General features: G+C 60.2%; 7 protein-coding genes across 7 annotated transcripts; 3 read left to right on the forward strand and 4 right to left on the reverse strand.

Annotated features, from left to right (window-relative positions):
* Nucleotides 1-118: 118 nt before the first annotated feature.
* Nucleotides 119-1,113, reverse strand: PLICBS_009495 (uncharacterized protein; the record flags this gene model as incomplete). Its single annotated transcript, XM_018325107.2, has 2 exons — nt 119-958; nt 1,036-1,113. 2 exons carry the CDS (start codon nt 1,111-1,113, stop codon nt 119-121), a joined length of 918 nt encoding a protein of 305 aa, XP_018176501.2.
* Nucleotides 1,114-2,656: 1,543 nt separating this feature from the next.
* Nucleotides 2,657-4,323, reverse strand: PLICBS_009496 (uncharacterized protein; the record flags this gene model as incomplete). The annotated part of the gene is made up of 2 exons (XM_018325108.2): nt 2,657-2,840; nt 2,900-4,323. The coding sequence occupies 2 exons, from the start codon at nt 4,321-4,323 to the stop codon at nt 2,657-2,659; spliced, it is 1,608 nt and encodes a 535-aa protein (XP_018176502.2).
* A 3,603-nt stretch (nt 4,324-7,926) lies between these two features.
* Nucleotides 7,927-10,939, forward strand: PLICBS_009497 (uncharacterized protein; the record flags this gene model as incomplete). Its single annotated transcript, XM_065601646.1, has 4 exons — nt 7,927-7,932; nt 8,610-9,223; nt 9,642-10,686; nt 10,853-10,939. 4 exons carry the CDS (start codon nt 7,927-7,929, stop codon nt 10,937-10,939), a joined length of 1,752 nt encoding a protein of 583 aa, XP_065457718.1.
* A 645-nt stretch (nt 10,940-11,584) lies between these two features.
* On the reverse strand, nt 11,585-12,931 carry PLICBS_009498 (uncharacterized protein; the record flags this gene model as incomplete). The annotated part of the gene is made up of 5 exons (XM_018325110.2): nt 11,585-12,202; nt 12,310-12,460; nt 12,522-12,538; nt 12,593-12,706; nt 12,770-12,931. The coding sequence occupies 5 exons, from the start codon at nt 12,929-12,931 to the stop codon at nt 11,585-11,587; spliced, it is 1,062 nt and encodes a 353-aa protein (XP_018176504.2).
* A 1,715-nt stretch (nt 12,932-14,646) lies between these two features.
* Nucleotides 14,647-17,444, forward strand: PLICBS_009499 (uncharacterized protein; the record flags this gene model as incomplete). Its single annotated transcript, XM_018325111.2, has 6 exons — nt 14,647-14,653; nt 15,011-15,047; nt 15,119-15,453; nt 15,514-15,611; nt 15,675-17,101; nt 17,156-17,444. The coding sequence occupies 6 exons, from the start codon at nt 14,647-14,649 to the stop codon at nt 17,442-17,444; spliced, it is 2,193 nt and encodes a 730-aa protein (XP_018176505.1).
* Nucleotides 17,445-20,141: 2,697 nt separating this feature from the next.
* PLICBS_009500 (uncharacterized protein) lies at nt 20,142-22,952 on the forward strand (the record flags this gene model as incomplete). The annotated part of the gene is made up of 1 exon (XM_065601647.1): nt 20,142-22,952. The coding sequence occupies one exon, from the start codon at nt 20,142-20,144 to the stop codon at nt 22,950-22,952; it is 2,811 nt and encodes a 936-aa protein (XP_065457719.1).
* Nucleotides 22,953-24,040: 1,088 nt separating this feature from the next.
* PLICBS_009501 (uncharacterized protein) lies at nt 24,041-25,020 on the reverse strand (the record flags this gene model as incomplete). Its single annotated transcript, XM_018325113.1, has 2 exons — nt 24,041-24,815; nt 24,872-25,020. 2 exons carry the CDS (start codon nt 25,018-25,020, stop codon nt 24,041-24,043), a joined length of 924 nt encoding a protein of 307 aa, XP_018176507.1.
* Nucleotides 25,021-25,579: the final 559 nt, after the last annotated feature.

A 25,579-nucleotide genomic window follows, 5' to 3' on the forward strand; every position in this document is an offset into this window, starting at 1 on the left:
AGGTGACGATGTATCAAATTTCAAGAAATAAATGCATGGCTTGGTGACAACAGGGACTAGTCTTCTCTAGCCCTTCGCGGTCTCTTATATACGCTCCCCCTTTCCTTGCACCCATATCCTACAGCTTCTCGTTGCCCTGCTCATCACGCCCCAGCCTCGCCATCTGCGTCTTCAACGCCGGCATATCCGCACTCACCAAAGTATTCACCCAGCGCTCAACCCCATTCCCACCCTTTCCGTCCCCCTCGCCGTCTCCCCCTCCGTCATCACAACGCACCGACCCCGCGCCCAGCCCGACCGGCGAGCAATTCACATACACAGTCTCATACGCGCGCGGCGGCACCACAAACGTCTCGTGGAACACGCCAATGTGCTTGTACCGGCCCTGCGCGTACCAGTCCCAGGCGCCGCGGTGCAGCGGCCCGTGCGCGAAGCGGTGCAGCGCCTGCACGTCGCGGAAGTAGTACGTGACGACGATGGCGCTCGCGTTGTCGGCCGCGTAGCCGCGCCAGACGTTGGCGGCGACGAGGCCGTGCTGGGCGCGCGCGCGCTGCAGCTCCGCGTGCATGGCGAGGAAGCGCGACGAGGTCTCGTGCCCGCCGGGGCAGAGCCAGCCGAGGGGGTGGTTGGTCTGCACGCCGAGGTTGAAGACGACGAGGCCGTGCGATGCGGGCTCGGGGCCGAAGACTGCGTCGCCGGAGGAGGGGGAGGAGAAGGAGGAGGGGAATTGCGCGGTGGCGCGGCCGGGGACAACGTGCTCCGTGTAAGGGTTTGAAGGCGAAGGTAACGGTTTTGAAGGGCGTGCGAGGTGGAAGAGCGTGGAGAGCGCGTAGCCGAGGAGCAGGACGGCGGCGGGGACGATGGCAAAGTCGTCGGGGAGGAGGACGCAGAAGAGGAGTTGGAAGAGGGCAACGCCGAGGATGATGGCGTTTTGCGAGAAGAGCGTCTTGACGATATGCTGGGGTGCGAGTATCAGTCAGCCAGTTACTTCCTCGAACGTATAGTAGAGAGAGTTGGGGGGCATGGACAACGCACAGCGTATCTTGAACTCGGGTCGAAGCTGTGCGGCAGGGTCGACGGCGCGAGCTTCGGCTTGAACTGGCGGCCGGTCATGATGAGGTATAGCGGCGCTGGCGGCAAACAAATTTCAAGACCAAAGGCCCGTCCTTGACAGAAGCTGTATAGGGCCACCTGTGTTGACCCGTAGCGCAGGGGCTTGAGGATACTCGGAACGCGGATGCTCCCGCAATTCAGTCCTTATCGCAATCGTAAAATCGATAACGCTATTCTGATGATGGAGAAGCTGGGTTGTTGCCGGCAGTCGTCGTCGTGCCGTGCAAGTGCGTAGTTAAGGCAACAATAGTCACTATGTTTATTTGGCCGGTGGAGGGGAGGGCTGTCCGCTTCCCGTCGGAGAGGAAGCGACCAAGGCGTGGTGATCAGCACCGGCTGCTAGTGTCGTGTAAGTGGTGGCGGCGTCGCAGACAGACAGACTCTTAATTGACAATTTGTCCACGAGATGAAGTTGTCAACGGGGTCGTACAGAGGGACGGATGTCGAGGTCTTTATATATCAACGAAAGACGCGCAGGCAGGAAGCATGGCGAATGTGGACATGACTCCATCTGCATGCGACGGCATGACCTTGCCGCCTCACCACCACCATCGTCAACCCCCGTCCACCTCAAGGGTGATTGAACCTCGGAGGCTCGCAATCCCGGGCCCGATGGCACGAAAACCTACAATGACGCATTCGTAGCATCGGCATTGGTAATTCAACCCTTCCCAGACGGCCACAGTTGCCCCGTCCGCCGTCCCTCCAACGGCCAGGCGGCGGCGTTGCATCCTCTCTCCTCTCGGGAAGCAAGCGAAAGCGAGAATGGGGCGGGCAATGCACGCCATGCTGCCACACTTTACATCTGTACACACAGCTGGGTTACTACATGCCCGGCGGCTGTGGCTAACTTAGTTGCTCTGGTCAGGTGCTTGCGGCTGGCTGGCCGGCTGTGTGTGTGGCTTTCCGCCTCTCCCGCCCTGTCGCTCGTTTTCCACTTACAGCCAGCCGTCTGCGAGTCTGCAACGGCCGGTCCGGGGTTCGCCCAATCGAGGGACGAGGGGGCGGGAAATGGGGGCGCTCGCACTCGCATTCTGTTGTTTCGCGCATATGGGCGGGCTGGCCGACCGGACGCTAGTGCCGCAGTGGCGGCCCGTTGGAATGTGTCAGTGATGAAGAACCAAGGTCGGCCTTTGGACCACCACCACGTCATCGGTTGTTTTTGGTGGTGAGGACCGTGGGGTGTTCGGCTTCATTGTTGTTGCCCCGTCTGAAGGATCCCGGACTCCGTTGCGCGACTCGACCGAGCGAGCCGCGCCAGCGTCGGGATGCCGAAGCATCAACACTCCGAAAGGACGTCATCGAGGCCAGAACGAGGACCCCAGCCAGCAACGTACAGTCATGCCACATGTATTCATTATCAGTCATATCTGTACATCCATGTAGTTTGTCCGTTTCGAATCCAACACTGCGCTGCCGCTCGCGGTCGCGGACCTGGTATCAACCATTCCATCTCCTGTTTGTTGCGGTCGCGTCTCTAGAAATGCGCACCGTCCTCGTGCAAGTTCACGTCCACAGCTCCAGCACGCGCGCGTGCTTCACTTCACGCCTCGTTCTCCTTGTCGCCCGCCCCGGGCGCCACGAGCGACTTCTCCCACTCGTCCATTAGGCTGTTGGCCGTGCGCTTGAGGTTGCTCGGCGACAGCCTGTTCACCACGCTGGGGAGAATCTCCTCGAGCTTCTGCGGCGACAGCAGCGGCGCCTCCCCCGTTATCGACCTGTTCTTCCTGCGCGGCGGTATATTAGCCAAGGTACTTTCTTGTCCCATTCGTGCCACAACACGTACACCGGTGTCGACTTCTCCTCGCCCGCCTCGGGGATGGACGCTATCTCCTCGAGCCCCGCGCTGTTGATGGTCGATCCGCTCCACCGCGGCGACTTGGACGGGCCCGGCGAGTCCCAGTTGGCCCAGTCGCTGTCGTCTACCGCGTCGAATCCCAGCGGCGTCCACGAGAACCGCTTGTTCTTAATCGGCTTGGGCTTCTCGAGCGCTGCCGACGCCGTGTGTCTGCCGCTCGGGGTCGGTGTCGATGCGCCCGAGCTCGGCGTGTCCAGGCCCAGGCCAAGACCGGCCCGCGGGCGCGACGACTGAACGGTCGCTCTCCTTTCCAGGCCACCCGACGACCGTTTGCCCGCCGATCCGTTCTGCATGGTTGGTGTGGTCCGGTTGGCATGTCCCGTAATGGGCTCGTCTCCGACGGTAATCTGGCGAATGTCTTCCACAAACGCCTTCAAGCCCAGCTTAAAGTCCTCAACAAGCCACGGCATCATCGGCGAGTCGTTGGTCGATCGTGGCTGCCACGACGACCGCTTCGATAGCGCTGGACTCGAGGGCATGGTTGCTGTCCGAGTCATGGGCGGGACTTTGGGCTCCTCCACGCCGCCATCTTCGAGCACGGAGAATTCTGAGGGTGGCTTGGCTGGCGACAGTAGAGACAGAGTGCGCGTGTGTCCGCCACGGATGACCCGTCTACGATTCTGCGTTGGGGTGCTCTGGCCCTGGTTTTGGAGCAGCGTCTTCCTGCGGTCCAAGTCCACGCTCCGTCGTGATGGGGCGTTGTCGTCGTCGAGGGATGCCCCGGGTGTAGCCTTTCGCGGGGTGTCTGGGTGGTGGTGGTGATGGCCCACGGGTCTCTTGTGATATGACCCCGTGGCCGTCCATTGCTTCTTGAGCGACGAGAGGTCCGCCTCTGCCCGGGCCAATTCTTCCCGTAGCTCCAGCACCCGACGCTCCTGAGCCGCGATTGCTATTATGAACTCGTTGGCGTCGGGAGGTGAGGCGACGGTCGACTGCTCGGCGGGAGTCGGGGGTATGGACGGCGTGCCCGCTCCAGACCGGTGGGCCGGCCGTGACGGGTCGCTCGTCGGGGGAGCAATGGGTAGCGTTAAGGAGAGGCGGTTCGTGATGCGGGAAGCCGCCGAGTTGGACCGCGACAGGCAGGCTCCCGCGCCACTGTCGCTGGGTATAGGCGGCGGCGGCATCATGTCCGCGTCGCTGCCGCTGCTCTTGTGTAGTCTCCTGGTGGCATCCTCTGCCCTGACGGTGTCGATGTGTTGGGTCTGGGTCCGCGAGTGGGCGCGTGCCAGGTCAGAGGGCGGAGAGAAGGTGGTGGAGGTAGCGACAGTGGCCTCAGGGGTCGTGGATTCGTGCAGGGGAGAGGTCCTGTCGGCGGCCGAGGACCGACGACGGATTTCCTGCTGCGAGACCATGCTCGCGCGCGCCCTGTGCGGCAAGAGTTTGTGTAACGAGTGTAACGAATGGCTGCTGCTGCCGCCGCTGATGTTGCTGCTGCTCCCGGCGCGGTGGAGGACGGGGCGATGGCGGGTGCCGGCGCTGCTGCGCTTCTGTGTCAAAGGAGTGGACGGAGCCCGGGTGGCTCTGCGGCGCCGCAGTCGGGCAGCGAGGGCGGCTCTGGCGACGAGCGCTCGGTGATGGGCCTGTGTCAGGTGGCGATAGTCATGGGCGAGGAGGGAGCAGCAATGTTCGACGGCGCAGATTCGCAGGAGCAGGCCCGTCATGAGGGAAGGCTGCTTGCTCGGGGGAGGATTCGACGGGTGGGCGGGCAAGCCGGGCGAGCGAGATGCGGTTGCTGACGCGCGATTGCTAGCGAGGCGATGGGGATTGCGCCTGCGCTCGCTCACTGCTGGTGCCAGGCTGCCTGTGCCTGTGCCTGTGCCTGTCACGAACCGCCGCGGCTCCTCATCCCAACCCTGTATCCAGGGGCACGGCGCAGCGTCAGCGGGTTGTGGGTGGGTGCCCGCCAGGGGGACGATGGGCGAGCAGGGTAAGGCGTGCTGCGCGTCTCAGGAACCGCGCAGGACCATTGGACGACTGCAGGACATTGGAGGGGGGCAACGGAAGGCCTGGACGACCAGGGTGGTGGTACCTAGTGGTGGAGGAGGTGGAGGGACGCTGAGGTGGGAGCTTGTCTGGCGGTGACGGGGGGAGGAGCACTAATCGGGCGCTCGAAATAGCGTGGTAATAACAAATAATAACAAGAAGCGTAGGAAGGTGCCGTAGGTAGGGCAGCGCTGATGTCGCGGGAGGGCCCAGGCCAAGCTGCGGCGACAGCGACCGTAAGGAAGAAGCGAAGCGCCAGGCAAGGCAGGGAGAGAGACAGTGAGAGAGAAGGAAAGAAAGCGGATACCGTGTGGTAACGCTGACGAGACGAGATCTGGAGACGAGATCTGGCCCCCCGGGGGGTTTCGACGACGGGTCGGCGGTGACGACGATGGGATAAAAAAGGTTGGACGCCGGTGGCCCGAGCGCGCGTCGAACGTGTCTGAGCTGTCAACTGTTTCCGTTTTGGCGTCTGTTTCTGTTTCTGTTTCTGTTTCTGTTTGCCGTGGCTGTCACGCTCGCTGGCTGCTGGCTGCTGGCTGTGACCTAGCTGCGAGGGGGGGCGGGAGGCGCGCACGCTGGACGGTGTGTCTGTCTCGGAGCTGCAGCCACCACACGGCGATTGAGTGCGTCTAGAAGGTCGGGTGTGTGTGTGTGTCTGTTGGGTTTGTTTATATTCCACAGACCTCGAAACGTCTATGTTCCTAGCGACAGCCGGGGGCGCTGCGCACACGAACACGTGCATCTGCGCCTCCAACTCGCGCAACGACCCAAGCAAGCAGCCGGTAGCAACGGCATCCCGACAATGGCCGCTGTTTACGACGGCGGCCATGAACGAGCTGCGACGCCGGACCGTCCTGCGTGCGCTCGTGGCCGGGACAACCAGAGGCGATGCGCAGGCACAGGTGGAGCGCGCCGTTCGTTCAGGGGCGGCGGCGGCGGCGGCGGCGACGCTGGGCGGGCGCTCCGCTCCACTCGGGGTGCAGCAACGGGGGGTGCCCTGGCAGCCGCGGATTCCACCTCGTCATCAAAGTGCATCCATGCATCCATGCGCGATGGCATGGGCGTGGCACAGGGGCCGCCTTTAGCTGGCGGGGGATGGGGAGAGTGGGCGATGCCGGCGACGGCGGCCCCAGCACTTTATTATTCGCAGCTGGGGCCCTGGCAGGCCCGGGCTACGAGAACGTACAAGTACGTACTTTGAACTGCCCAAAAACATCCATTGCCTGGAAGTCTGCCCCTGCCTCGTCAGCTGCGCCGGTCGGCGTCCACGAGTCCGTGACTGCGGGGAGCGCGACCATCTCCAGCAGCCCAGAGAGCGACACAGCCAGCCCATGGCAACCCCAATCTCCGGCGCAAATCAGTGGATCATGCGGCACATGTGAATGGTTGCTGACGGCTGTTGAGTCCTGAAGCACGCGACGTGCCTCCACTCTCATCGTGTTTATCCGATTGCTCCGCTGTTCATGATAACGGCGACATCGAATGCCGCCCCTCGCAGATTAACCAAGGCACTGAAACGGTACATTTACGTGCTGTTCCCACCTACCTCACCACTATGTGTAAAGGGCCGTACACTTCGTACCTAGGTGCTTGCCCAGAGCGGCAAACGCGGCAACGTACTCTGTGAATCCAGACCCCTCAAAGTCGAGACTGAACTCCGACCACTTTGCGAGCGGTTCACGAAGCGTTCACTGTCTCGACTCCTCCGTTTGGGCCTCAACACACGGCACGCGTTGCCGGCCAAAAGACCTATGTGTTACGCAACTCAGAGCTCCAAAACTTATGTAAAACCAAAATATAAAATTGGCCTGACTCCCGATCCCTTACTCGAGGTTCTCGTACGCCTCTTCCGGTGCATACTACGTACGGCAGAGATCGCAAGATGAAGTCCGTCTCGTCGCTCATCTTTACCTCCCTCCTGGCCACGGCCTTGGCCCATAGCTCTGAGTCGCAGGCGTGCGGTGCTGCTCTGCGCCCAGGCGTTCCGTATGGCGGCGTAAGTACCTCTCCTGCGAGACACCCCATTGTGACCAACGTAAGGACGTGGTGCAGCCACGTCGTCACATGTTATCGTCAATCATGCACATCCGCCCTTTCTTCGCAAACGATTGGGCAAATACACGGGCTGCAGTCGTCCCTGTAACTTGACGAGGGCGAGGGAGAAAAGCGTTCGATGGCTAACCGCACCTGATGATTCACAGCATTGCTCCGCCGTGGATGAGGGTGACAGAGAGGCCAACTTTTGCTACTTGCTCGCCTGCCCCTGCCAAGGAGCAGGGCACGGCGTCCCTTGCCAGCCAGACGCGCGACCGGTAGGTCATGTTTTCGCCTAACTGCCCACGCTGCCCGCGAGCTAATCACGACGCGACTCGCAGTGCTCGGGCAGCATGCGCAGCTGTACCTGGACAATGGGCGATGCGTATGCCCAATGCGGCTGAGTTGTCGAGTTTCAGCCCATAGGCGGCCGGGCAGGAGTGGATCAACATGGACAGATCACTCATCTTCGTTACACGTGTGCGTGCACTCTGAAGTACATGTATCTAATAGCATCTGTCTGAACCTCGGCAGCTCCCTATTGCAATTCCTAGGACTCGGTGACTTACTCCGCATTTTTAAGCGTTGCTGGACCCGGGGCTGAAGCATTGCTTGATGATCCAACGGAAAGGGCGGGCTTGGAGGTGCAGAAGGGCTGCCATAGACTCAAGAAGAATGCAGTTTTTCTTTCAGAGACCGAGTGCCAGAGAAGTTGAATCCAGCCCAATGAATACGGTGGGCAAGGCACTGTGCGATGTGGGCGTCGCTTTGAATTGTGCCTAATAAAGGCGCCAGTCGCTCATGTGACTTCCCGTCAAGGTCGCGTGCCCTCATGCGGCCCCTCCTGCCGCCTCTCAATTGGCGAACGCGCGGTGAGCTTTATCCAACGCGCTCCGTCCACCTAGCATCATGGAGCCTCAGCTGGCACGGACACCATGATTGTCAGGCAGAATCGCAGCCTCGTCGCCTGCTAGGCTTCCCTACCCGCTTTCCGAACATATCGACCTCCACGAAACAGGTCTGCGCCGAAACTTGGCTGCCTGCATCAGCATCAGCTGTAAGACAAGCAACACGCACCTCGAGACAAAAGGACCTCGCCCGCTGCCCCTCGGTGGGGTGGCCGGGTCTAGCTTTTGCGCTTCGGAATTGCTCGCCATTTCCCTCAGCCAGCCAGTCCAACTTGCGCGCAGATGAGTTGAACACTCGCCGCCTACACGCGCGATGCCATTGCCATTCTCGCTCGTCTGCGACCTGCTGGATGAGTGCCACAGGCTATGCGTCGCCCGTCGCTCAAATAGCCAGGCCGTCGCTGACTGGTTTGCTCGCCACCGTGGGCGCATCGATGCGCATGACACGAATTTGCCAGCTTTGCTGTCAACATTACTTCCAGAGAAAAGGACAGACCGAGTATACTGCATCCAGACCCCGTCACTCGAGAAGATCATCGGCCGCGGCCTGGGGCTGGGCGCATCACGCATTGCAGAACTGGCAAGGTACCGCCAGCCAGGCCTGGGATTGGACTTGGCCGACTGTGTCGAACGTCTGCTGGCGACCACCGTAGGTTCCATGTTCCACGACATGTCCCTATCCGATGCCTGGCTAACACCTTATACCTCAGCCCAACCCCACGTACAGTGACAAGCACCGCGTCACCGTCGAGGAAGTTGACACGTTGCTGCAGGAACTGGCTTCGAGGACCAAATGGAGCTCCCCAGCCATCCGCAGCTCACAGGCAGGGCTGACAACTCGCGACCGAGGCGACCTGGAGGGTGTCTATCGGCGGCTCAACGCCATGGAGGCAAAATGGCTTACCCGGCTTGTCCTCAAGGACTACAGGCCATTGATCCTCGACTCCAGGCTCGTCTATCAGTGCTGTCACCCGGTTCTGCCGGCAATACTGCAGATTCAAGACGACTTTGCGGCTGCCATCAACGCCCTGCAAGCCGCTAAAAGCCCAATGCTGCCAAACTCGAGCCGACAGGCACGCCTCGGGAACGAATCCATTGCGTCCATAAAACCCCGGCTGGGCATCAAAGTGGGTAGGCAAAACTGGTTCAAGGCGCGGAGCATCAAGCACTGCAGCACGCTTGGCTACGGCCGCATGAGCGTCGAGAACAAGATCGACGGCGAATACTGCCAGATCCACATCGATGCCACCCGTGACCCTCCTAGGATACAGATATTTTCCAAGAGCGGCAAGGATAGCACGGAAGATAGACAAGGCTTGCGAGGGTATGTTCCGCTGCGCGTGCCCGCTGGCGGCTGCTGCTAATTCTTGGGAAGTCCGATACTGAAATCACTCAAATTGGGCACGCCGGCGTCAAACATTCGCAAAAACTGTATCTTGGAGGGCGAATTGGTAGTGTACAGTGACTTGGTGAGCAAATTTGGCTCCCGCCACAAGCCATATTTATACTAACGATCAATAGGAAGGCAAGATACTTCCCTTTCACAGGATCAGGAACCACGTGGCGCGCAGGGGCCGGTTCTTGAATACAGAAGATGACACGCCGTGAGGTGCATGACCCCAACACATTGAAATGGCGGCTGACGGAAGCAGTCCAAAACCCTACGAGAATCTAATGATAGTGTATTACGACATGTTACTACTCGACGACCGCTCCTTGCTGGACATACGCCACTCTGAAAGATTCAAGCTGCTCGAGCGGACGATCCGCTGCGACAAGGGCCGCGCAGAGCTTGTGCCGAGGCAGGTCGTCGATTTTGGTGGCCGGTACGCCATTTCCGACCTCCGACAAGCTTTCGCAAAGACTATTGTCGAACGAGGAGAGGGTCTCGTGCTCAAACCAGACGACCCCTACTTTAATTTTCACGACAGCAGCAAGAGGTTCTCCGGGCTCTGCATAAAACTGAAGAAGGAATACATCGGCAACTTTGGCGACATTGGAGACTTCGCAGTGGTTGGCGCAGGCTTCAATGCCTCCAAGGCACGTTCCTACATGATCCCGGACCTGAAGTGGACGCATTTCTTTCTAGGCTGTCTGGAAAACAGGGAGGAGGTAAAGAGGTGGAACGCAACCCCTGAGTTCACCGTCGTGACGGTCGTAGAGCTCAACGAGACGCAGCTCAAGTCGCTGCTTGCTTTCGGCAACCCCATGCCTGTTGAGCCGACTATCAATGTCGACACCAGGCTCAAAATTCCACGCGGCCTTGAGACCAACACGCCCATGTGCTTTGCTTTCCGAAATCCTCTCGTCTTTGACTTGAGGTGCTTCAGTTTCGACAAACCCGGAAACATGGGCTTCTGGACGCCGAGATTTCCCGCAGTCTCCAAAATCCACTTTGACCGCGACTATACAGACACGATCTCGCTCGAGGAACTCCAGGAGAAGGCCAAAGAGGCAACCACTGGCCCTGATATGGATGACAGCCAGGAGAATTTAGCGTGGATCGCGAGACTCGAAGGGGCTGACCCTCGGGGACGCGCCGTTGATGCAGTCAGCCAACTTACCGCTACGACGATGCCGACCCCGTCTCCTGTCAAGTCCACCCAGGCTACATCCGAGTCCGATCCACGGCTATCCCCTGTAGCTTTCAGGTCCGTGGGCAGGGCTTCCGTCAACCTCGGACAGGTACTCCACACGGCTACCATGGAGTTTGCAGTACCGCAGGTTCCGTTGATCACGCCACCGTCGTCCTCGCTGCCGGAAGAGGCCGCATCGCCGACAGCATGTGTAAACACTGCCCCGCGAAAGCGCCAGTCGCAACCTGTGTTAGAAGCTTCACCAGCACCCAAGAGGCAGCGAGTCGAGAGCAATCAGCGTGACGCGGCACCTCCGAAGCCTGACAAAGTTCGCAGACCATTGACTGACATTGATGGCAACGCATCGCAGCAGTCAGCGAAATCCCTTGACTCTGTTTCTGTGCAACTTCAGCAGGGCGACGAGGAAGCAGATGGCGGATGGGGCTCGCCCATTCTCGTCATAAGTGGTACTAGTGAGGGAGACACGCCTGATCCTCCCGGTGGCGCACCAAAAGCCACAGCTGCGGTCGCTTGCGCAGGAAATGAGGCAAACTACGAGAGAGGCAAACCAGAGTCGAGATGCAAGTATGCTGACGCCGGATGCCACTTCGCTCAATGTCCAGTATTCTTCGCTACAGAATGCCTCAAGACATCGGCGGAGGCACGCGCACATATCGAAGAGCATGGTATAGAGGGCGCAAGTGTTCTGGACCCAAAGTGGCTGATTGAGGATGGCTGTCCCGCAGTGGCTTCTCCCACATTGAGGCGCGGACAGAGCGCGATACTCTTGGTCGACAGCGTGAACAAGGCGGACGAGACGAGAAAGCTACTTGTCCTGGCAGAGGAAGCTCGAAAGAAAACTCCCCGTGGAAAACGACGCTGGTTATCGGTATACGACTGGCGACTCTTGAGATACCTCACCGTGTTGGAGGATAAGACGGTGCAAACAAAGTATTATGACGGGTTCGACGACCCTTGGCGTCGGTGGTACTGTGGCATGATTTAAGGGGGTGCATACAAGGCGGCGCATGCATAGTGGCTTTTTGCATCATTGATACAACGGCGTAGGTTATTTGCGGCTTGGGTACATCAAAAGAGCCGCTGCGCGCTCATGATTTTGAGCCGTCTTCCTTCTTCTCGTCGTACAGCGTGCCGTAGCTCTCCTTGAGCCTCATAAACAGATGCTCGTCTGCAGTCATGACCTTCCTCTCCGCATATGGATTGGCACTCACCGCCTCTCCCGCAGGCACATAGTCCTTGACCTTTTGGCTGGGCACGGGCTCCAGGCGCGTCGTGCCGACGGGATGGCAGAAGAAGGCAATCGAGTACCTCGGCCCAGAGCTGGACTCTCCCTCGACGGCGGCGCCACTGCCCTCGGCCGGAAACACGACGCGGTGGACGGTGCTGCGGAACAGGCCGTTGGTCCAGTACGACAGCAGGTCGCCGATGTTGACGAGGATGGGCGGCGAGGGGTCCGCGGCGGTGCCGGGCGGGGACACGGGCACGGGGGCCCAGACGTTGTCGCGGCGCAGGACCTCGAGGCCCGCCTGGCCGGGGAGGCGGAAGAGCAGCGTGATGGAGCCGTAGTCGGAGTGCGCGCCCGCGCGGATGTCGGCGCTGGCGCTGGCGCTGGCGTCGGCGTCGGCGGGGGGATAGCGCAGGAAACGGAGGATGGTGCCGGAGCCGGACGGCGTGGTGAAGTGCGCCGAGGAGAAGAAGTCGCCGACCTTTGGCCATTGCAACACGGCGTCGTTAGCCTTGAGCGTGCTCGTTGTGCTAGTGACACGAATTGCGTTTTGGGGGAAAGGGGCAGGAAGGGGGGAGGGCGACTCACGTCGAGGCCGAGGCCGAGCAGGTAGAGGATCTTGTGGCACAGGCGGCGGCACGAGTCTGCAAAGGCGGCGAAGCGGGCCTCTTCGGCGGCGATGGTCGAGGGGATGGGCTGCTGGGCCTTGCCGTCGACGAACTCGCCAAAGTTGAAGGCCCTTCCAGCTTGTGAGTTAGCTAGGCGCTCTTCCTCGTGGAGGTGGCAGAGGAGAACACTACTCTTTGAAGTCGCCGATCTGGGGAAGCTGTCAGCCGATGTTCTCACATAGCGTTCAATGAATGGAACCTACCCTCTGGTTCTTGGGATCCAGCGTCTCGGCGTGCATGCCCGTCCAGCCGCGGTTGTTGGTCTGGATGGAGCACCGCTGCTTCTCCTCGAGCGGCGTGTCAAAGATCCTCCGTGACTACAGGGGCTTCATGTGAGCAGCTTCATTACGCGACAAAATTCGCCCCGGGTTTTTGCGCACCAAGGAAAAGGCCTCGTCGACTGCCGCGGCGGGAATGTCGTTGCCGCGGTTCTTGATGTAGATGAAGCCGTGGTCCTCGGCGGCGGCGACGAGCTGCCGGGCGACGTCGGCCTCGTCGCCGGCGAGGTCGATGACGGGGATGTTGGCTGTGGCGGGGGGCATGGCTGGGCGGAGGAATGTCGAGATGAGGTATTATGTATCATGTATGAAGAAAGGATGTGGATGAGAAGATGGGTGCTCTGAAGTACTTGGCGGCGATGGCGGGGTGTGGGGTTTGATAGTAGTCGATGGGCGTGGATGGTGGCACGGCATCGACCGACGCTCTCTACATACTACGGACGACACGCGTGAGACCTCGATCTTGCCGAGAGATTTTGTAGCGTGTGTTGAGAATTGATGACACGAGCCAGATGGTTTAAAAAAAAAAAACCCGGTATTTCTGTACTATTGTTGCAGCTGTTTATACACAACCTCGCCGAATGAACCTCAGAACAGAGATTGTCTGGATTGAAGCATTCGTCGTTCAACGGAGCTCCTTCCATGGATTTCTGGTCATTCCCTCGTCTCACAGCGATAAGCATGAGCCCGGCAGACAGCTAGCCACGGCCGCAGCTTGACGTCGGAGCCTCCCGAGGGCGACGGGCTCTCCTCAGCCGGACCCCTCCATTCCTGCGTCAAAGAGGAGGAGCGGGTTCCATGCTGCACTTTTGCAGCGGTGCTGCCCCTCCCCTTCCCAATTCCAAGGTTCCCTGCCAAGGCTGTGAGTCGGGCGTCGCGCGCGTTGGCCGACGGGCAGCGCACAGCCACACAGTTCGGCCGAAGCACAGCACCAGCCACACGCACCATAAACTAGCTGCCCGCAGGCTGGCGTGCTGATGAGCGTGCTGGCTCTCGGCACTGCAGCCACTCTCCAGGGTGGTAGCCCCAGACCCTGTGGCTCGTGCACACCAGCGTCATTCAACGAATTGCCAACCCTGGACAGGGGGGAGGGGGGGGAAGGGACCACCAAGGCTTGGGGTTGGACGATTGCAGAAAGACGGATGGGACAAGCAACAGGGGAGGATCAGCACAGGTGGCAGAAGCTCCTCCTGTAGCTGTGGCCCAGGCTTGCCGTTGCCAGGCTGCGCCCGCCAGAAAATGCCCCACTGCTCGCCCCCTGGCAAGCACAAGCAATTGAAAGCAACAGAAGCAGCTTGAGCAGCACCAAGCAGCAACAGCACCAGGCTCCACTGCTAGTGGACGGGTTCAGCCCACCCACCTGCTCGCTCCACCCCTCTCCAGCGGGCACCCACCAGCACAGCCGAACCACCACCCGAGCAGCCCTGGACAGGCTTGCCAGGCGGCGCCGGGTGCTGCCACACGCTAAATCCACCGGCACTGCGGCAGGACGCAGCCGCCAAAACCTCGAAACCTCGCGTCGCCAACAAAACACCCAGCTTGCCTCACCTGACGACTGCAACCTCTGGCCACCACCCTCACACTCTCCTCCCCCCGACTCGAGCAAACGACCCTCGCCGCCCGCCCCGACAGCCACCCTCGCCGAGGGCTTCGCGGGCCTTTTTGGCACATCGTTTCTCCTCTCTCGTCTCCGCCCGCCGCCGCCCCGTTCTGTCTTTTCATGTCGCCCGACGACTCATCGCCGAGTTCCTGACCCTGATCCTCCGCCGCCGTGCACCCGCACACCCAAACGGCCGCCGCGCCTCGCACGCGATTTCGGATTATTTCCTTCTGGGGGAGGTGGGAGACGCCCGCTCGCACCCGTCCCGAACAGTAGCCACCACGATCCACAACAAAAACGACTGCGGCAACGCAAGCAACTGTTTCAAGCTCCGTCACGAAACACAAGGGCGCCTTTGTCGCCGCATCGCCTGGTCGAGATGCCTTGTGAGTTGACTCTTCTCTTCTCTTCTCTTGGGTGGCGGCTCCGTGCTTTGGAATGGGCGCAGGGCCCGAAGCTCCTCGTCGGGTCGTAGGCGACTGCACGTGCGTGCTGTTGCCGGGTCGCGTGAGCTTTGCGTTCACCGTTCAGCTGCGGGAGCACAAGCATGGCGTTTGCTTGAGGGCTTGCTGGGAGTGTCGAGCGTTGAGCCACAAGCTCAATTGCTCCATATTGACGACACTTGCTTGTCCTGTGAGCTCGCTTGTCGCTCGCGGCCTCAGGCAGTCCGCGCCTTTCCCCATGACGCCATGGTCCCGTTCTGTCCTGCATTGTGTGTCGAAGCTGACAATCGCTTGCCTCAGTTCTAATCGAAGACTCCTGGATCAATGGCCAGGCCAGGTGAGCCCGTCCCGCACCCCTCCGCGACTGCGCTGCGATAGCCCAGCGAACTGACCAGGAACTCGGTACAGTACCAGCGATATTTCGGAGCTCGAGGACTGCGCCATTGCCGTCGATGCGTCCTATTATCTCAACCTTTTGCTCGACACTCCGCCCGCTCACGAGCCACTGCTGTCCGCCCTCGGCGGCTTGACCGGCATCGAAGCTCACATCAACGAGAACCTCGATCATTGGAGCAAGAACCGCATCACGCCCTTCTTCATCTTTGACGGACAGTCCATCACCGGCCAAGACCAAGTATCTCTCGCCCGCCGGCGCAGCGCGAACCAGAAGACCGACGATGCGTGGAACCTATACTCACAATCCCAGGCCGAGCAGGCCGTGGCCACTTTTGGGGCCAACCCTGGTGAGCATTGCCACACTCCAGCTGAATCCCTGGCTGCATGGCTGACTGAAAGCTCGGCAGGCGCCTTTTGCGTTCGCAACCTATACCCCTTGCTTCAGAACATTCTGAAGAAGCGTGGCTTGCACTTCCTGGTGCCTCCTTACAATGCTTGCGCACAGGTGAGTCTTTCTGGGAGACGGGCACTCTGACAGGAACAGCCCGCTAACTTGACTTTGCTTCAGCTGGCCTACTTCGAAATGATCGACTCCGACCAATGCGCTGGTGTGATGGGCCCCCAGGAGCTCCTTCTCTACCCCGTCAAGGACTCCATCATTCGCAGCTTTGACTGGGAGGCCAAGACGGTGAGCTTTGTCTCAAAGAAGAAGGCCATGACGGGTCTCGGCGTGGGCGAGCCCATGTTCATTGACGCGATGCTCATGACCGGTACCTCGTTTCTTCCGCCATTCCCCCCTCTGCTCGACACCTCCATGTACCAAAACGCATTCACCGTCATGGACGCTGTCAACATGCTGCGCACCGCTGACAAGTCCATTGCGACCGCTTGTGCCTCGTTCAACGACATCTTGCAGGCCCAGGACCCCGCCTGGCTCGACAAATATCGCAAGTCGCGGATGGCTGTGCAGCATTTCATCTACATCGCCGAGAACGGCGAGGTCCGCGTCAACGACTTCGACAAGCTCACCAAGGACAACCACGAGTATCTCGGTCTGCAGCTCCCCGCTGAGCTATTCCACTATCTCAACACGGGTCTCATTGGCGCCAGAAACCTGAACTGTATAACGCACGGCCAGATCCTGATGCAACCGACCCTAGAGGGAGGCGCCACCGACGAGTACAAGAAGCTTGTGACCGACAAGATTCTGCCTCTGAAGGAGCAGGCTCTCGGCCTCATCATCCCCCGCGTCCACCGCGGCATCGGCCACAAGGACATCACTCTGCGTGTCTGGTTCGATCCCAAGTTTGCCTACACGATTAACCATCGGGCGCTGCAGCCCCCACCGTCGCAGAAGGTCGGCTCATGGGACGTCAAGGAGAGCGATCTCCGCAAGTTCTTCCCGGCCGATTTCGCGGGTCCCATCTACCTGGAGGTGCTGGCTCTTGCCAACTCGGACTTTGTGGAACTGACCCTGGCCAAGGAGAAGTTCATCAAGGGTATTGACACGACGGAGATGGTGACGTCGGTGGCCATTTGGCGATTCCTGCATCTGAGGGGCTATGTCAACGACGAACACAAGTTGACCAAGTGGGGCAATGCGCTTGCCACGACACTGCTGGCGCTCAAGGAGGCAAACGAAAACCGGCCTGAGGTGCCCGGCCTCGACGAGGCCGCTCTGCTCGCCTTCGAGCTCATCCGGCTCGGCGTCCTCACCGCCAAGTATCGCGAAGATGTTCCTGGCATGCCGCGGAAGGGGACCGAAGAGGAAAAGTCGAGCCTCGTTCTCATCAGTCAGTGCGCCACACTGCTGAAGCTGCGGCATCAGGTTTACGGATACACCGGGCCTCTTAACAAGGGCCTCTTGGCGTTCCGGTCGCTTTCCACCACGGTTCGAGAGGCGGACCGAGACCTGATTGAGGCCATTGTTGCCTCCATGTTTATGTACGGCCAGTGCAAGCGAGAGCGGGACGACTACTTGGATATCAGCCAGAGGTATGTGATGTAACCCAGATATGCACGGACAAGCATTTACTGACAGCCGTGTAGGCTTCCCTTCTTGCAGGAGCCTGACATCGGCCTTGGCATCGCGATCCGAACCTTCTTCGACGAGGACGAAGCGGGCGACAGCAAGGAAGCGCGCGCCGCACGACTGGCCGAGTTTCCGAGAACGTTTGTGCCTTTCGCTGAGGCATTGGCGGATGACTTCCGGCTGTGCGCAGACTTCGTCGGAGCGCTCAACCAGGGAGTGCAGACTGTCGACAGCATAGAGCTACCGGCCGCCGACAAGGCAGCCTGGGCCAAGGCCCAGCGGTACCTGGACGCAAGACCTTTTTGAGCCTCATAGGCGACGGCGCTGGTGTTTGGCGAACGGAAGAAGGTGATTGACCCAACAAAAGTACAGCATGGGCGGTTACGCCACCCCTGTTTTCAACTAGGCCATGGGGTCTGCACAGGCAGCTGGCATGGAAAGACGTTACCTTGACCTTGTCTCGTGCTGCTGCGGCAGCGACTACTCGAGAAGTTTGGCAGTGGATAGCTCACAGTGGGGGCGAACGGGGCGTGGGGATGTGAGCATGACTAGTCGGCAAGGCACAGGTACAGGCATAGACGTTGTCGGTGCCGAAGCCAGAAGACGGGAAGGCGGAGGGGCTCGGGGCAGAAGTGGCCGAGCTCGCTGTATGAGATATTTAAGCTTAGGCTGACACCGGGGCGACATGGACTGGACCCGAATCCTTGGCTTTGGTCACCGCGCCGAAGCGAGGGGACGGTGCAGGGAAGCTGGCCCGGCGTGCCCCGCGCCGCAAAAAGTCATGTACCGAGTAGAAAGATTAAGGCCCCTAAACAAAACATTACAAAGCCAGACGGATGTCCCACTTGCTTGGCGGTTTACCGTGACAAAGTTGCCGGTGCGGTCGGTCGGTGGACAAATCGACAGATGCCGGCCGGCAGTCTCTCCGGCACCAGCAGCCCGGTGCCCCACACGGAGGCGGAGTGGGCGCCCGGCCCGTTCCGTCACGCCCGGAGCTCCGGCCCCCTTTTTTGGGGCCCGTGTGCATCGAGCTTCCCCCGTCTTTACGCAGAACTTTGGCGAGCGTGGCAAAATGATGTGTTCAGTATGGAAGCTGGCCGTACCATGCTAGATATATAGATATTGTCTGGGGTTAACACGCTCCCGTCCCAAGTCTCGGACGTTTCCGCTTCACGCGCTCCCACCGGGCAGGGATGATGCAGGCAGTGCGGTCTTACTAATATCACGGCATTGGCCCTCAAGAGAATTGACAAACGAAACACAAAGAGCGAACAGAGAGGCTCCAAGTCGGTGTGTGGGCGCAGAGAGGGAACGGCGACGCCGACCGCCGCCGCCGCAGGAGGGTGGGTCGCAGAAGCGCGAGTCGAACGACGACAACGACGAGGGAACAATGACCCAAAAAAAGGTCGAGAGGGGGCATAGAGATGAGCTCACCGGAATTGGAAATGGCATACACAAGCCCTCTCGTATTCTCCCCCCTTCCCACAACATGTGTCCACGGGGAGCGGGTAAGTAGCGCATGAATAATGCGAATGAAAGCATTGATTCGAACAAATCCGGAAGAAGGGAAAAGCAAATTCGGGCGCATAAAGTGACGGCGGACTGGCGGAGAGAGAGAGAGAGAGGTGGAGTTGATTGCGGCGTAGTCAAGCGCTTTTGGAGTCTTCTCGTCCACAACCGCCGCAGACCGTACGTATGCCTCGCCTTTGTACCCGTTAGAGAAGTGGCTGTGAGGAGAGCTAATGAGAGCTGCTTGGGGTTCGCGAGAGGCTCGCATATCATCAAGTCATTTCACATCAGCATTGAGAAGGTGTCCCTGGCTCACTTACATCTCGGCTCCGCGCGCGACCTCGACCTCGACGCCGCCTTGTCCCGCCTGAACGGGCCCGCTCACGCCGACAGGCGAGCTCCCGTGTTGCTGTTCTCTGGACTTGCCGCTGACTCGCACAATTATGGGACAGCCTATTCCGGACGATTATGGATGTCCTCGTGCCTGACAAGGGGGCGCGTTCCGGCTCCCATGCGGACGGCGTGACACTTGACAGCTGTCGAGTGGGGGTATGGGCAAGATGACACCCTGATGCGGCGGCATCACTGAATCAGGCCTCGCTCAATGCCTCACGTCTGGACTCAACCCGGCGTTGGGCTCTGGACACTCCGGAGGAGGTTTAAAAGGCTGGCCCGGGATCACCACTCCTCCCCAGGCTCTTTCCTCGCTTCCTTGCCCTGCAACCACATCACGCGGCCGGAGCGTTTCTTATAGGCCGGCGCCGCACCACACTCTTTTGTACTTTTTCGTTTTCTTCTTCGACATTCTTTCATTCCTTTTGCTACAATATATGCACTTCACTTGAGTCTCTCCTTGAAACACGCCATCGCCGCCCACCATGCGTCCGCCGGGCTGGTTGTCTCTGGGCGCCGCCTTGCTGCACGTCTGCGCCGGAGCCGAGGTAACCTCCGTGAAATACCAGCACGACGCTACGTTCTCTGGAAGAAAGCTCCTGGACTTTTTCGAATTCACAACTGTAAGGCACAGATAGCCCCCGGGCCAGCTCTACTGCTGGCAAAACCCTCTCCCACATTCTCTGTCCTTGTAAAACGTACAGGCCGGTTCTTGTTTCGTTGACTGTTGGTTGGCTCTAGCCGAAAGACACTGCGGGCTCGGAACACCCGGACACGCTTCGATGGCTCCCAAGTACTGAATATGGGACTATCCCAGGTTTTGCAAAGTGGACCGAGAAGGGGTTGCTCACGTACTCTAAGACTAAGTTCTTGGGGGGCGAGAAACCCCGCGAGGCAACATGGTCGCGGTCCAGGACGGAATTTGGTCGCGGTTTGTTCGTGGTCAAGTTCACATCCCAGGCCGGAGGTTGCGCCGTGTCACAGCACATGTAAGTCCCCCAACCCAAAGTGTCTGCTTTTCACATCACGCGCGCGCGCGCGCAGCAGCAATAGCTGAGCTTGGTCATTTTGCATTTACTGACACCCGTGGCCAGCGACACCATGATCAGCCGAGCGCCTCTCCACTGGGAATGTCGCGTGACTTACAGCAAACGCTGGCCGGTGGGCCACGAGCAGAGGATCTCGGGCGTGCCCCAGGTGCAGGCCATCGTCCAGGACGACGAAAAGTACCAAGTCTTCATGTGGGAAGAGGGCAAGGAACCCGCCGACGTCAACTCGGACTCGCCGGACCCGTCGTCGTCGTGGGGCGAGCCCATCTTCGTCGCGGAGCTTCACAAGCCCACTGGGGACGGCGACGACAACAACTGGTGCACCATGGACACCGCCGGCTTCTACCCGAACCGGCTCACGACTTACATCGAGTTTTGCATGAACCAGGACTGCTGGGAGGGGAAGCAATGCCTCGAGAAGTCGGGCTACCGGAACTGCAGGGCCATGGTCGCCAATAGCCCCGACCCGCAGTTCGTCGGCGAGCCTAGCTTTACCGTTAGGGAGGTTAGCATCTTCAAGCCTCGTGACGGTCAGGGCGGTTCGTCCGACGGTCAAGGTTCCTCTGCGCCCGCGAGGCTACCGATCCCGCCGTCGGAACCCCTTGAGGCTCCCGGTCTTGTTGCGGCTATACAGAAGGGAACTGCAGCTGAAAGGCTCCCGATCCCGCCGTCGGAACCCCTTGAGGCTCCTGGGCTTGTTGCGGCTATACAGAAGGGGACTGCGCCTGAGGCTCCGGAGCAGCCAGATTCACCTAAGACTCCTGGGCAGGTTGCGTCTATCCAGACGGAGGATGCGGGTGGACTGCTTCCGACTATTCCTGAGGAGGATGAGGAGGATCTGGAGGAGCTTGAGCCCCCCAAGGCTCCAGAGACGCCATCCGAGGCCCTTGAGGCTCCTGCTCAAGCTGTGTCTATATCGAAGCTGTCTGCGCCAAGAGGGCCACCGACTCCCCCCGAGGCTGCAGAGCCACCTGCCTCCCCTGACGAGGCCCCGGAGTCGCCTGAGCCTGATGAGTCTGAGCTTCCGCCATTCCGCCGCAAAGGGTTTCTCTCCTCTCTGACCAACATCATTGGGGCTTCACCGCCCCCGAAGTCCCATTTCATCGCGTTGAAGCCTGCGGGCCCCAAGGGCCCAGGGGCGGTAGCATGGCCTAAGGTTGAAGAACCTCCTCCGCCCCCCACGGGTCAAGCGGAATCTGAGCTTATCGAGGAGCCAATCATGCCGCCATCGGTCCGCCTCAAGTCTAAGGACATTAAGTTTCTAACGGACGTGATTGCGCCTGGCATGCGTCCGACTCCCCCTCACAAGGCCCCGAAGGCGAATGCGCCCAAGGCTCCGAGGCCGTGGGAGGTTGCAGAGAACTCGACTCCCCCACCGCCCCCTAAGGCCCCGATTTGGCCTGCGGATGGAGGACCACCGATCCCGCCTCCGATGCCCGCGGGTCCGGGTGGAGAGCCTCCGGCCCCGCCCCCGATGCCGTTTACAGGACCCCCGCCCCCGCCTCCGATGCCGTTCACAGGACCCCCGCCCCCGCCCCCGATGCCCCCAAGTCCGGAAGAGCCCGCGGCGAAAGCTCGGGCTGTGCCTCTTGGATGGGAAGCGATGCCCTCCGTCCCCAAGACCCCAGAGGAGCCAGACCCAGCCGAGAATCGGAAAAACGAGGAGCGTTCAGGGTGGCCCAGCTGGTTCAAGCTGCCCAGCCAAAGCACCGTCTCGGAGTGGCTGGACATTGCGACGTCCCAGGCCGCCAAAAGCCTCCCGGGGTTGATCGACGCGTTGATCGCGCCGCAGAGCCCAAGCAGGCCGCCATCGCGGGAGGGCCTAAGCCGGCACCCATCGCCGGAGGACCCAGATCTGCCACCATCGCCGGAGGACCCTGACCTGCCACCATCGCTGGAGAGCCTAGACCTGCCGCCATCGCGGAGTCCGCCCAGCTCGCCAACGACGCCGAGCAGTCCCAGCCCGACAGAACCGAGCGAGACCACTTGGCAAACCCCTTCGTCAAATACAACGACCGCCACGCCAAGCTTGACCACCAGCACCGTGTACACCACCAGGGTCCACACCATCACCAGCTGTGAGACCGACGTGCCGGACTGCACCACGGAGGGACAAGTAGTCGTCGTGACGGAGACCATCGCCCTGTACACGACCGTCTGCGAGGTCACCGAGACGCAGACGGACATGACGACCACGACGACCATGCCGACGCCCGCTCCGACCATGACCACCACCACCGTGTACACCACCAAGGTCCACACCATCACCCACTGCCCGCCCGACGTGCCGGACTGCCCCGCGGAGGAGGGACGTGTCGTCGTCGTGACCGAGACCATCCCGCTGTATACGACTGTCTGCCCGGTAGACGATCCCGCCCCGACGGACTTGGCGACGCCCTCGCCTGCCGTGACCACTGCGCCCGACGCGGCCGATGATGATGTCACTACCAAGTACTTCACCACTTTCCGAACCATCACCAGCTGTCCGCCCGACACGCCCGAGTGCGCCACGGACGCGGCGCCCGCGTTGCCCGAAGCTACGCCCCGTCCAGGTGGCGGCGCCGGTGGCAGCGCCGACGGTGACGACGACGACGCCACCGACCCCAACGACGACAGCTACGCGGGCGGGAATAGCGGCAGCGGCAACGACAGCGACAACGGCAGCGGCAGCGGCAACAACAACGGCCACGGCTACGGCAACGTGACCATCCCCAGCAGCACCGGCATCACCACCCATCGCCAGCCCCTCCCAACGCAGACCGACTACCCAACGCCACCCGTCATCGTCTCCCGCGGCTCCACGACATCCATCACCAGTCTCGTCGCCCTCGGTGCGGCGGCAGTGGTCCTCGTCATCTTCTAGCCAACTCCAACCTTCCTCCTTCTTCCCCTTCTTCTTTCTTTCTTCAATACCCTCCCCCCTTCCCCCTTTTCCCGTTCCCGTTTCCCTTCTCTCTGGCCCCTGACATCGTCATCCGATAACCACGACCTCAACGGCACATACGTTTACACGCACGTACATGGCATCTCCACTACCAACACCATCACCACAGCACACCTTGCATCTAAGGGCGAACCGACCCTTTTCTGTCCTTTCCTCTGTCAGTCTCTCTTTGTGTCCTATCTGTGTGTGTGTGTGTGTGTGTGTGCGTGTGCGTGTATGTGTCTGCGCTGCGTGCGTGGCTCAAAGGCCTGGCGGCATCGGAGGCGGCAGAAGCGGCGGCTGGCAGTGGCGAAAAGGAAAAAGAAGAAGAAGAAGAAGAAGAAGGGACTTGGACGGATGGATTGTCGCGGTGGATGGTAGTAATGGTTCGGAGGTCGGCTCGGTGTCTGTCGGCTTGCCCCCTGTATTCTTGTTCTCTGTATCATCATGGATTTTGTTTGTTTAGATTTCGTAGAAGAAGTACTTGGAGCGATTCTTCCGTGCCTCGGGTTGCGAACGACTTTGTGAGCGGCATGCCTTGTCAAATTATCATGCTGGGCCGTCGCGACGCGTTGAACTTGTGCTGTGTCTACCCCATTCTCGCGATCAGTACAGGCGCTGATCAAACAAATCCCACACCCCTGGAGTCACGGGCGCCTTTTCCCCCCATAAGGGACTGTCAACATCCACCTGGGCCTTTCAAGCACCGGGAGATCCTACAATGTCTGTCACGACCGTGCTACAATGGAAGCCTCGATATTTCAGGGGGCCGTCATCACACCTTCCTTGGCGACGTCGCCCTTATTGCTTCTACTTCACTACCAGAACAGGACAATGTTCGCGGTTATACATTTATTAACAGCTGCGAAAGCTTGCACGAGAGGTGGCTCCGTAGCTAAGCTCAGGTATCTATAAGAATGCAAGAGGAACAAGGTGCCTCATGCTCAAATGTGCATCGGCGGCAATGGCCTGCGACTCGCGCGTTCTGCCTGCCCGCCTTGGGAATGAAAAAGGACCCCATCGTGTCCTCAAGTGACAACCATGGGCATCGGCCCAGCCACAATGTTGTCGTCCGTGAGCATGCCATCAGCGGGCGCTTCCTTGGTCAGGGTCATGTATGCCACGCCCGCCACGCCTTGGGGCACGACGCAGCCCTCGTTCTCCTTGAAGTCAGAGAAGACGGTGTTGCCGACCGGTGCGCTTCCAGACGTGAATGCACAGTGCTTGGCGCCCGAAGCTCCAGAGGCCGCCTGCACGCGCACCGAGGCACCGACTTTGGGCGTTTCCGTGCCTTGCATTGTCAAGGCCGGGAAGGCTTGGATGTTCAAAGTCTGCGGGCATTTCTTGATAAAGGCAGAAGCCATCGTAAAGACAGCTCGAGGACTCAGGGGCACGTCGAGGGCCTGGGGGATTGCTGCGAGGCCTGCAAAGATGCGGATGGCTGTCTGATGGCGCGACTCGACGGTCACAATGGACGCGGCGGTCGTCAGCACCGACTTGTCGATGATGCCTGCAGCACCCAGGTAGGCCGAGACGCCAATGTTCTCAAACACAGCCGCCAACGAGACCATGTCTTTTGCGGTGGTAAACTTGAAGTCGTATTCGCATTCCTGAATGGGCTGGATCCCCGCCTGCGCGAGAGCTGATTGCAACAGAACCACGTGCTGCTCTTCCGAGCTCCCAATGGATTTGAGGTCCGCAATCTGTTGCGTGTTGAGTCCGAGGGCAGCGAAGTCGGAGTCAGGGAACTTGGCAAATCCCTGCTGATAAAACTTGAACTCCAGTTGTTCCAATGCCAAAGGGCTGGATGCAGATTAGCCTCGCAGGTCTTGTGCGTTTTGCTTTAGGGGAGGGCTTACTAGGTCAAGCTGTCGGGGACTGAAAAGACTTGTGGCGTCGCCGAGTTGCTCTGCCGAGGAACGATATCGTACTGCTTGATTTGCCGAGGCGATAGTCGGTATGAGGCGGGGAGGGCATCCGCCGCAGCCAGCAGGCCCGCAACGGCCATTGTGCGGAATGAAACCATCCTGTCGTCGATGAAGTCGCGTCTCGAATCTTGCCCTAGGCAGTCGTCCACGCGTGAACCGCTCAGCTGTCGACGGTGTGCTTGTTGTATTGAAGGAAGACGAGGTCCAGCCACGGATATTATAGAATTATTGTGCCAACGTTGCGCCGGGGGAAGGCGAGCAGTGTATAATCCAGCAAAGCAGACCAGCGCTTTTGGGACCCTCCCGTGTTTGTATGAGGGTAGCGGAAGGCAGAAACACCAGCGAGAGACGGTGGGAGGGCGGGAAGGACAGTGCTAGCGAGGGAAACAAGACGATGTGGACAGCCCAGAAGAAGTTTCTCTCGGGGCTTGCGAGTCGGGGACTGCGGTCCCTTTTTGACAATGTCGACCGCAGCTCGACTCACCATCGACCCGGTCCCTCTAGCGCGAACAACCGCCACGGGGAGAAGGAGGGCCATGTACGACTCCGGGCGGCTCGTCCATCATCCGTGCTCCGCAATCGTCGTGAGAGGCCAGGAGACGTGCCAAGGAGGCCCGTTTGGCCTCGGTGCCGGTGACA

The sequence above is a fragment of the Purpureocillium lilacinum genome, assembly GCF_023168085.1.
Source record: "Purpureocillium lilacinum CBS 284.36 DNA, scaffold_7, whole genome shotgun sequence".
In the NCBI taxonomy this organism is placed as follows: domain Eukaryota; kingdom Fungi; phylum Ascomycota; class Sordariomycetes; order Hypocreales; family Ophiocordycipitaceae; genus Purpureocillium; species Purpureocillium lilacinum.